At 42.6% G+C, this 12,473-nt stretch overlaps 2 protein-coding genes across 2 annotated transcripts in view; both read right to left on the bottom strand.

The window, feature by feature from the left end:
• The window catches only part of LOC138854537 (roundabout homolog 2-like), a 336,616-nt gene that overhangs the window by 84,201 nt on the left and 239,942 nt on the right, over window positions 1-12,473 (bottom strand). The gene's annotated exons all lie outside the window — the stretch shown is intronic.
• LOC128684451 (uncharacterized) overlaps window positions 1-12,473 on the bottom strand; it is a 112,257-nt gene that overhangs the window by 54,924 nt on the left and 44,860 nt on the right. The window contains exons 10-11 of the mRNA XM_070098021.1: window positions 10,724-10,851; window positions 9,354-9,539 (exon numbers count right to left, since the gene is read on the bottom strand). Coding sequence (XP_069954122.1) covers window positions 9,354-9,539; window positions 10,724-10,851 — 314 coding nt within the window. The remainder of the gene's footprint in view (window positions 1-9,353; window positions 9,540-10,723; window positions 10,852-12,473) is intronic.

Below are 12,473 nucleotides of genomic sequence, written 5' to 3'. Positions count from 1 at the left end.
ATAACTGACAGTCATAACTAGGAGTGACTACGTGACCAAGAAACTTAATTTCTGATCTGAAAAATTGACATTTAGACAGCTTGATCTTTAAATTGGCTTCTTCAAGCTTACCAAGTACTACATCATGTCTTTTCAAGTGTGTATCCACGTCTTTAGACATGATGATTACGTCATCTAAATACACCATAAGTGCATTACCTATGAGACCTCTAAAGATATTAGTCATGAGCCTTGAGAATGTGATAGGGGAGGATCGTAATCCAAAGGCCATATGGAGGAAGTGATAATGACCTGTAGGAGTGGAGAATGCGGTTTGCTCTCGGCTGTCCTCGTGAAGGGGGACTTGCCAAAACCCTTGTAACAAGTCCAGGATTGAAAAGACTGTTATCTCCAATGTTACGTAAAAGATCACCAAGTACAGGAAGTGGGAAGCGATCTGGAATAGTTTTTGCATTTAACTTCCTAAAGTCAATCACTGGGCGCCAAGTACCATCCTTCTTAGGTACTAGCATCAAGGGTGCATTCCAAGGCGAATTGCTATGTGCAATAACTCCATCATCAAGCATTTGATTAATCAATTCTTCTGCAACAGCAACTTGTGAATGAGGCATTCTGTATGCAGGTATACAGATAGGTCTAGTACCAGGTTCAAGTGGGATGCGATGGGACAATAAGTTTGTTATACCCATTTTCTCACTTGGTAAGGCAATGGCTTCACAATATTTGTTCAACAGTCAACAAACGCTTGAGCTTGTCTGGGAAGTCAGTGGGAGCTAAGTCTTTCTCCTCAACTGGTGGAATGGATTGATCCAGTGAAGTGGATGAGGTCTCCCCGGTAGAAATAGCACCGACCCACTGGTCAGGTGACAACTCATCCTCTACCTGAACAGGGTATGGATAGTGAACAAGGTCAACAAGATTGCTATTTGCTCTGAGATGAACACTGCAACCAGAAGTGTTAGCTAGGAAGAAATGGATCTTACTATCTCTTACAACATGTAAGGATGGCTCAACAAATAATCCCTTTACTTTGCAGGAATCACTGTCAACTAGGACGTTATCACCATCTGGAACAACAACAGGCACTCTGGTGAGGGCACTAGCCGCGACAGAAACGTCTTTCTGCAGATGGCATGTGACATCAACAAGAGATGGCATTACTAGTTGCAAGTAATCATTTTCTGACAAGGCATCCCCTGTGGAGAAACTACTACTTGAACTAGCAGACATTGCAGGGATAGGCTCAGAACTCAAGGTAGTCAGAACATCCTCAGACACTTGAGGTAACTGGACACTATCTTGCAAGCCTGAAATTGCAGGTGGAACACAGACAGGAGTGACAGAATCACAAGTGCCTGACCGCCTGGGTATGCTACTGGAAAATGCACTGGCTTGTAAGGACTTAATCCAAACTTGTATTCTGCGGCAGTATGGCAGATCTTGGATCCAAGCTGGTAGCCCCAAAATGGTATGATCAAGTCATCAATTTGGGCATGCCATCGATAAGGGTCGAGCACTATGCGTAAGTCTCTCATGGAAGCAAATCCCAGTAGAAGATCACCAGGGAAAGTAATCTGGCTTACAACAAAGAAAGAAGCAGTAAAGTCTCTACCTTGGATAGAAAAGGTGAGGGAAGTCCGACCTCGGACACTCAGGTGAGAACCAGATACTCCACTAAGGGCGGACACATGAGTCGGTTCTATGAGAAGGACATGTCGTAACTGCTTATCCCTAAATAAACTAGACCTGATAATATTGACTTGCGCACCAGAGTCCATGAACAAATGAACGGGCGCATTATGAACAGATGCTTGCACTATTGGGCCTATCGTTGCATTGGAAGTTATGTGCAAACAGAAAGGTGGATTGTCATCAGAAAAGATTTGTTCCACATCATCCCCAAAATCATTTACATCAGAGATGTGTGAAGCAACATCATCAGCGAGACTCATTCTCGAGACTGCTTAAGGCTTCAAAGGAATTGTGAACGGGGATGGTGTACTCATTATCACCTACTGTCACAATGGGACGGTTTGACTGGGGCACTCGAATTCCCCTGAATTGGAAGGAGCCTGGTTTTGGTTAGTCTGAGAACCATGACGTCTGTTTCCTCTCCTGGTTCTGCAGTTAGAACGGCCACGGAAAGATCTAGAGTACTGAAGGTTATAGAGAGCATTGCACTCAGATGTGTCATGCCCATGTATTCTATGATAAGTACAGTAGGGAAGATCTGACTGGTACTCATCATCAGTACGATGCCTCTTACGGTGACTATCAGGACAATTAATTGCAATATGGCCACGGAAACCACAGTTGTAACAAGTCCGCTGACTATGGTTACTGAATGTACTATGAATACTATGAGGTTTATAATGACTCTGTACACTGGTCCTTGGTGATCGCTGCGATGGTTGACCACCACGATTTGTCCCTGTGGTGCAAACAAGAGGTGGTGCAGACTGATACTTTTGATACACGGGAAAGTACCCTGGGGGCACAAGAAACGTACGTGATTTAAGGCTGTAAGTGGTTTCATTGTCACAGTTGGAGGATTAGCCTCATAAGCACACATGGAAGCAGGCGGCATTAGTGCTTTGATTGCTCCAAAAGCTGCTATTTTAGCAAGCGATGCTGAGGATGGTTTATCCTTGTCAGGGACAAAAGCTGAGGACTCGACAGCATTGATAAATGATTATAAAAGTTTATCTAATCTAACAGAAAATGCACTCAATGAATCATTAATCATGGGTGTAGCATTCACGAGTTCCCGAAGAATGACATATGGATCAGCTGTTTTTACTGGTACAAGGAAAGAATGAATCAGTTCCTCATATTGTGACCACTTAGTAAGATTCCTGAAGTCTCGCATTTCAAGGAGATCAACAACGTGAACAGCAGCAGGGGACCGATGAAGAGCTTCTTTCGCAAGTCTGATAAGACTTTCCTCTGAAGGAGGACCGTCAACTAGAGCATTAACACGAGAACGAATGGCAGTGAACCATGCTTCAAGACTATGTACATGGCCATTGAATAAAGGTAATGCATCAAGGGAATCACGAATAAAACTATAGTGTCTCAGTGTCTGGGTCGGTCTGTCAGTCGATAAGGAACTGTGAGGACTGATGACAGAAGCAGCAGTAGCCTGAGAGGTCTGAGTGTCGCCATTCACTAAAGTATCACTTGAAGGTATGTGAGACATAATGGCAAAGAAGTTGCACAAAAACAAATAAGGCAAAAATAATAATAATAATGACACAAAATGCAAAAATTGAAATAAAAGAGATACTAATTCTGCAGAAGTAATAAAAAAAATGTCTAAGATACACTGCAAGAGGAAGGACAACTCAATGTAAGGGACTGCTGGACAAGATAAAGAAACACATTGAAATTTACAAGTAAAAATATTACTGGAGGCTGAATTAAAAGCAAAATGAGCTGTCTGTACTTTTGTTAATAAAGAAATTAACTAATTAAACTGTAAATCAATGTAAAAAGTATAAAATAAAATCACGAAATTGTATGCAAAGAGAGATAACTGGGAAATTTAAATATTTTCTAAGAGTGCATAAACAAAATTAAAATATAATGCAAAGACAATATCAGGAAAAAATAATAAAATGAAAAACAGGACACTAAAACAATAATGAACTGAGAATAATAATGGATAAAAATATCAATAAAAGAAAATAATTCACTGCAGAACAAGTGCAACAAAATAAGGTGCAGAAATAATCACTGCAGTAATAAAAGTTACACTGGGAAAATGTAGGTTAAATAATAAAAATAAAAATAAGAAGAAAGACTGATTGAACACTTGAACTCTTAATTGTAAATTAAGCAAAACAATTTACTCAGAGAAAAAGAAAACAATTTACATTAAAAAGAAATTAAAATTACACTAAGAGTGAATTTGTTCAAAGAAATATGAAAAATATGAATAAAAATGAAACAAGAAACAAAACTGGAAGTGTAACACTTACAAGTGGCGGGGCACACACAACAAGGATTAATCATATATTAATTATGTTCTTACAACAAAATCTTGCTGTGACTGATTCGACAAAAATTGCTCGCAAAAATAATGGTACACAAGTCTGCGTAAAGATCAAGGAAATGAGACACTGCTGGACATACGAAAAAAAAAAAAAGGTACACATAGAAATAAATGGATAATTAAGTATACTGGGTTGAATAGCACTGCATGAACTACAATAATGACAAATACTTGAGAATATAATGCTGAAAGAACACAAGATAAAAAAAATAATGAATTACTTCACACGCAGTGAATGACTGGGGTAAGGAATAAATTACTGCACATAAATAAGTGTAGACAGCCTGTACTGTCTGCACAGACAGCCTATGCTGTCTGCCAGCTTAGTTCATATTTCACAGCACTCAAGTGCTGCCCTCTGGGCCTGCCCAGGTCTGGGGGATGCTGGTCCCACACGCTCTCACTCACACAGCGGCCTAGCAGCAAGACAGAAGGCCTACTAGCTCTCTCCTCTAGTGGGCATAGCCCTACCCAGGCCATGGGCACAACACACAAGCCTGTGTACCCACCACGACAATTGCAAAGCAAGAAGAGCCCTCCGAAGACATCTATCATTGACTCCACACCACTGCATCTCACCAAAATAAATCTCGTTATAAGTGGGAAGTGGTGGTCGCAGCAGTTGTGTTTGCCTGGAAAGAGGAAGGAAGAGGGATGAAGTCATCTTCACTTCATCACCCTATACAACAAGCATCCATCTCTCAATGAGTTATCCTGATGTTGTGTCTGCACGTTTCAGCATCCAGACACAGGTACAAGCAGGATCCAGCCGAAATTTGCCGAATTTCTTCAAGAATTGTAAGTGGCATCCCAGTGACCCCATGCTACAGCGTCCCATGCTGTTTCTCAAGTCACGTGTTCAGCATCACTTGTATGCTCTGTTGTTGTTGTTCAGCTCAGCACAGCTATTTCAGCAAGCCAGAGGTGAGTTTTGTGGTGATTTCTGCATCCAGTGTGAGTATTTCGCCGTGTTGTGGGTTTGAGAGGAGGAAGTCACCAGATCCTCCCTCGTCATACACTCACCCACGCTCCTTGCCACCACACTACCATACACTACGATGTACTCACTCCCTCTGCTGTGTTTTCTGCTGTTTTCCATGTGAATTGATTGCCATTGCTGTGTATCCGAGTGCCTGTGGCCACTCGAAGCCACGTGGATCAGTAAGCCATGTGGATCAGCAAGCCATGTGTATCAGCATGCCACGTAGATCAGCATGCCATGTGGATCAGCAAGCCACGTAGATCAGCAAGCCATGTGGATCAGCAGGCCACATAGATCATGATGCCACGTGGATCCCGATGCCACATGGGGGGTGGATGAAGCCACGTGGATCTGCAAACCACAAGAGTTGCCAGGCCAGATGTCCCAGGCCTCATGCTGTGGTCTGCTGCTCACATCACATTGATGTCACCGATGCTGCTGCCTGACTTCATGACGTCACGATGTCTGCCTGATGTCACCTCAAGATGTCTGGTGATGTCACAGTGCTGTTGATGTCACCTCACGACATCATGACTGACATCACATGATGTCACATCGAGTGTTTCTAGTAATTATTTTAGTATTGTTGAGAAGATTGAGAGAAGATATATGTCGTGTGTTAATTAATTCCTCTCAGTCAGTGTTCTCACATGTTAGTGTATGGCTTAGTGTCAGTTTTGTGAACAGAAAAGCATCATTTGCTAGTTAAGCCATGTTGTATCACATGTACCACGGGTGTGTGTAAGGTTTTCCGTGTGTCCAGTGTGGTCTGAGCCAGACCCCTGTGTAGCACCACTGTGTTAAGTCACCCGGTGTGACCAGTGCATCTGACAGCTGAAATTACTCAGCCTCTGAGCGTTTGAGTCCCTTTGTACAAAAAGCTCTTATGCTCGTCGCTCATAGATATTCTGCAGAATTGTACCTACTATGATTCCCATTGAGATTTGTTTCACTTCACCTCCAGACCTTCAGAGTGCAGTTATATGTAGAGAAACAAGTCTGGGGATGCTTAGACTAACCTCTGCTATAATTCCAACTGCCGAGAGAATGACTCTCGTCAAGCCGCAGTTAGCCCTGTCGGCAGGTGCTGTGTCAGCCTCATGTCACAAGCTTCAGTGAGCAACCTGCACAAAGAAGATGTCACTTTGACTGCTAGCTTGCTCACTACAGTCTGGTGTATGGTGTTACGACTCCTAGATGTTTTGCCCAATCGTCTCTGCCACGACTCGCTCCACAACTTGCTCCACACTTGCCAGCAGTGACAGCCCAGTGACAGTACCAGTTGAGTAGTGTCATCCTGAGTCACTTGCCAGAAGTACTGCCCAGTTGCCGAGTTTTGTCAATGCCTCAGTCGAGGGCACCAGCATGTCGTGCCCCAGGTTGAGTGAAACCTGCAGTGACTCCTACGATGACTGTTTCACCATTCTAGAGGAGACTGTACCCTGTTATGTCATAGCTCAACACCAGTAATGTCTCCTGTGTTGCAGTATCTGTCCAGACGCAGGAAGGCGAGCAGTGATGCCCTTCGACACTCAGTGCCTATGACCACGATGTTTAGCATACCCCACATGTTTTTTTCTTCCCTCCCAGTAAGAAGTTTTTTTTCCATGTCCATATGTATATATACATTTTTTATTTTGTGTTCTGTGCCCTGTTCCTACGAGAGAGAGACCGAGTTTTTTTTTTACCACCAGTATTGTCGAGGTAGGTGGCCGAGCATATGTAGACAGCCTGTATTGTCTGCACAGACAGCCTATACTGTCTGCCAGCTTAGTTCATATTTTGCGGCACTCAAGTGCTGCCCTCTGGGCCTGCCCAGGTCTGTGGGACGCTGGTCCCACATGCTCTCACTCACACAGCGACATAGTAGCAAGACAGAAGGCCTACTAGCTCTCTCCTCTTGTGGGCATGGCCCTACCCAGGCCATGGGCACAACACACAAGCCTGTGTACCCACCACGACTTTGCAAATAAAGTAAGAAGCCTCTGAAGATGTATCATTTACTCCCTGCTACCAGCTACACCAAATAATCTCGTTATATAAGGAATACACTTGAACACTACAAAATAATACTTACTAAAGGCAGGGAGTAGCATAAAAAAAAACACAGATAAAAATATAAAAATGAAACATGAAAGATGAATGATAACACTGAAAAATATTGCAAAAATAATGAGTCAAAGAAACACTGAGTCTACATTGAAAACACAAGGCTTAGAGTACACAAGAAATTCACTGTAAATGTTTCACACATGCAAATGTCTTTAAATGCAAGGCAAACATCTCTAAATGGAAAATTATCACTGAAGTCTGGAGTGGTAGACGGCGGTGACAAGTGATTAGGGAAAGATGGTCCTGTGGGAGGGTGATGATTCCTCCTACACTCACACTGCTGTTATGAAGAAATGCACTTTCTAGGTGAACTCACATAACTGGCTTTATCGTTGGTGCACAGTTACAATCTCTTGACCAATTATGTGAGCCAAAACAGTACTAGGACCTGGTATAAGGGTGGAAAAACCCACAGGTAGATGAGGTGGGGAGTGGGTGGTGGGTGGGTGTGGCAACCTGGCCCACTGGCATGCACTGCCACTCACTACTCAAAAGAAACACCCAGATGGCTTAACTAAGCCACAATATGCCACAGGGATGGTGAAGACCACTCTTACCAGCATCCAACTGGGAGCACAAAGTTTTATAGGAGACAATACTTCAGAGGAACTTGTGTGGCTTACTTCTCTCTCTCAGCTGGGTTAGGAAGCTGGGTTGACTGACTGGTTTAACCCACGAGAATGGCTGATTGGAAGACGTGTAGTGATGCACACAGCATGAAAGAGTAGGTGCATGACAGGAGACAGGCTGGATGATAGGCTGAGGCAGGCTGACTGGCATTCACTTCTACAGTCTGGCTTACTGGCTGGCTTAATTGCAAAATCAGGGTCAACCCCTCGGATGTTGAAGCAATTAGCACACAAACTAAGCCAGGAAGCTTGAAAGACTGCTGCAACTGGTTTTTAAGCTGGAACGGCTGGTTGAGGCTGACAGACATGACCTCTGACCTGTCGGCACCCCACAAACAAACTTCTAACGTCTGAAATACCGGTAAATCTACGCCCACGCCCCTGTCATCAAACTATCATGCGAGGGTGGTTCGATAACATGGATTGGGTAATAACACTAACGTTGGATGTTCTAGTATAATTATAAAGGAATATATGGGAAGCACCAGACCTGCCCTGCCTCTCTGCTCTCTATCTTAAGACTGACTCACAAATTGAGTCCTAAGGGTGAGCGGCATTCAAAACATGCTATGGTCAGCAACAACATGAATAACAGTCAGTGATTCACGCAGACAGTTGGTAGTGAGTCATACTACTGGTAACTGGTTACTGGTACTACTGGGAACTGATACTACTGAGAGACCCACCTGCCTGTTCAGCCTATATCATAGTATTGTATGTCGAGATGACATATGTAACATAACCGAACTGTCAGTATAGCTACTGAATCCCCTTATATGTATACTTGTGTAGTATATTGTGGATCATATCATCCATGTATATATTTAGGCTCCCTGATCAATAGGCTCAGTGACTAGCATGTGTGACGTCACGTGATGCTGTTGTGAGCCCTTCGCACCTGGGATCCTTCTCAGTTCCCGCATAGGTCTACGCCAGGCAAGACACAGCAGTTTGGGCTCTCCCCCTTCATACTCTAATATAAGTGTCACCATCCAACAAGTGTGTTTTACTCCAATCATCATATCTCCTATGAACCCCCACTACATGTGTGTGTGTGTGTGTGTGTGTGTGTGACTCAACAATCAATATTTGCACCAATAACTCATTACAGTTGTGACAGGGTGTGGAAGTGTGAATTGTTCATTACTCTATAATTTGTTCATGATTGTAGCCATGTATAAACGTAAGTAACCATTCTTACATGATTCATTACCTTTGTAACTCGTGAGTTCATTACCTTTGTACCTAGTTCAGCTATCAAAACTTTGGGGGCCCAGTCCCTGGACCCATTACGTACCTCTGTAATCTGTAAATACCTTTGTAACTTGTCATGATTGTGACCAGACCTACCTGGAGTTCATTACCTCTGTAAATTGTGAGTTCATTACCTTTGTAAATTGTGAGTTTATTACCTTTGTAATTGTGAGTTCATTACCTCCGTAACTTGCTCAGCTATCAAAACTTTGGAGTCCAGTCCCTGGACCCATTATGTACCTCTGTAATCTTTTGATTACCGCCCACAGGATGGGTATGGGGTGCATAATAAACATATTAAACTAAAACTAGCTTGACTAACCTTTAAGTGTGTCCTGAGAAGATTAAGCCTGGCAGGTGGCGAGGAAGGACCATAACCCATGATGGTAGAGGCCATCAAGGTGACTTCCACCCGGGATGAGGTCACGTTGGGAAGAGTGAGTGTGGTCACGTCACCCAACACACTGACATTGTGAGTAACGCCAGTGTCACTCTCCTTCACTGTAATCTGTCAGTGAAGTGAACATTATCATCAAAAGTAAAATTGTGAGGAAAGATGTCAGAGAGATGAAGAAAGTACTTAGGGAAGTCTGACAGACAAGCAAAATGTCAAAGGTCAAGTAAAACAAGAGAGAAGAATTACTGTTATTAACAAAATTATTTAAAGTAATGTTAAACTGACAGTGAATGATCCACACAATGTCCTAATAATTCGTCCACCTGAACCACCCAGGTGGTCCACCTAAACCACCCAATGTACCACCAAATGGTCCACCTGAACCACCCAATGCACCACCAGGTGGTCCACCTGAAGGTCCATCTAATAAATGAATCTCCACTGTGTGTGGCACAGACCAACTCAACACTACAGCTAGTGGGATCACAAGGAGATAATACATTGTGACTCATTCCATAATCACCCAAATCATGTAGCAATATGAATCTTGATGGGTCGCTCATGATCGCATCACTCGCATCATGACATGTTTCACCACAACTTAATAAGAATAGTGATAGTTATTGTGAACACTTTAAGAAGGAAATTTAAGTCAACGAAATATGCATCCTACTGAGACTGGTTTAAAATACCCATATATGGTCTGCATTATGTTTAAGACCTAGAGGGACAACTCCTTAATTTCTTTAAATAAGCAAGGCTACAAAGCAAGACAAAGTGAATCCAAGAATGTTGTGTGGATATGCTGACCGATGCATGGTACAACTGGCACAAATAAAAATAGCTTTTGTAAAAAAGGCACAAATAAAAAGTAAGAAAAATTGCCTCTTTCATTTATAGTATAGTATAGTATAGTAGTGCTGAAAATATTAGACCGAGTGTGTTTATACTGATAACTTTCTCTGGGAGAGGAATGACGGTATAGTGCAAATTAAGAGCATTCTGAGAGAGGGGACAACCTTCTACCTAGTAATATATGACATTAACACCAGGTAAATGACCCTCTCTGTTTGCTCAGCCCTCTGTGTCGTCTGTGAGACACCTGTTAAAGCATTACCTGTGGTGTTTGACTCATGTGACCTTAATTAAGGATCTTGGTGATCTGCCTCACCTGGGTGACTGAGTAATCTGTTTCATGTGCATGATCATATAACCTGTTTTAATGTTTTAATCTTTCTTCTTCTGTATGGCTATGTATGAACTCTGTGAGACTTGACTAACATGACTTGACTTACCAGGTACTTGAGGATGACTCCATGGGCATGGCGAGGGGATATGGGGCTCCAGTGTAGTGTAAGGGCGTACAGACCTGACTCAACTCGTGCCGCCCACCAGCGGGACAACACCGCCCACCCTGATGGTACTGTATGAAGAGAAAATGATATTAGATATTTATATTACATTTACTATGAAGTGAATAAACTGATTTCTGCCAGTTAGGTATGAGTATCTTCATGTGTCATTTATATAACCTGTAATTACTAAGCTGATTATATGAGGTATGATGATACTGACAAGCTATGAAAAAAAAACACTTACGTACAGTTTTTAACATGTTAAATTCACGGGTTTTAACTCTAAGCTTTTAAGCCCACCTCTTAACTTTCTCTTGGTTAAATTATTCAACAACTCCCTTTTCTGTTTTTTAGTTGAAAGTGTTTTAGCATACAGTGTGGCACTATGTAGTCTAATGCAGGTTATACAACTCTTGTATTCATTGTACTTCATCTATTGACCATATGTACAATTACTGCACTGTTAGTCTTAAGTTTGCCCAAAATGCTCTACATATAAAGGGGCTCTTGGCATGTACACCCAACTGTTACACTCCTTTGTACAAATATGTACATGTATTATGCTAAAATAAAATTATTATTATTATTATTATTATTATTATTATTATTATTATTATTATTATTATTATTATTATTATTATTATTATTATTATTATTATTATGGTTAAAGGTAAGAACTTTTATACTAGACAGAGAACCTTCACGGAGTGTATCAGAGAAATTTCATGGCACGTGTAAGTACGATAAAGCACCTAAATTACTGGGAACAGCTGAAGTTCCTTAATCTGTACTACCTGGAACACATGTGAGAAAGATACATGACAATATACACTTGGAAAAACCTAGAGGGACTAGTCTCAAATCTTCACATGAAAATCACTCACTATGAAAGCAAAAGACTCGACAGGAGATGCAACGTCAGCCCAATGAAAAGCAGAGGTGCCATGAGTACACTAAGAGACAACACAACAAGTGTGAGGGGGCCAAGACTGTTCAACTGCCTCCCAGCATACATACTAAGGATTACCAACAGACCCCTGGCTGTCTTCAAGGAGGAGCTGGATAGGCATCTCCCTGGAGTATACCTGGAGAGAGTTCCGGGGGTCAATGCCCCTGCAACCTGGTCTGTGACCAGGCCTCATGGTGGATCAGGGCCTGATCAACCAGGCTATTACTGCTTGCCGCACGCAATCCAACATACGAACCACAGCCCGGCTGGTCATGTGATGACTTAGGTGTTTGTCCAGTTCCTGCTTGAAGACAGCCAGGGGTCTATTGGTAATCCCCCTTATGTATGCTGGGAGGCAGTTGAACAGTCTTGGGCCCCTGACACTTACTGTGTTGTCTCTTATCGTGCTAGTGGCATCCCTGCTTTTCATTGGGGAGATGTTGTATCATCTGCCGAGTATTTTGCTCTCGTAGGGAGTGATTTTCATGTGCAAGTTTGGTACTAATCTCTGTAGAATTTTCCAAGTGTTTATAATCACGTATCTCTCCTGCCTGCGTTCTAGGGAGTACAGGTTGAGTCATTACCTGACCAGCAGGGCTGTGGTTCATATGTCAGTTTACGTGTGGCCAGCAGTAACAGCTTGGTTGATCAGGCCCTGATCCACCGTGAGGCCTGGTCATAGACCAGGCCGCGGGGGCATTGTTCCCCAAAACCCCCTCCAGGTACACTCCAGGTAATGTG

The sequence above is a fragment of the Cherax quadricarinatus genome, chromosome 4, assembly GCF_038502225.1.
Source record: "Cherax quadricarinatus isolate ZL_2023a chromosome 4, ASM3850222v1, whole genome shotgun sequence".
Lineage (NCBI taxonomy): Eukaryota > Metazoa > Arthropoda > Malacostraca > Decapoda > Parastacidae > Cherax > Cherax quadricarinatus.
This window is presented reverse-complemented; position numbering and strand designations above follow the sequence as displayed.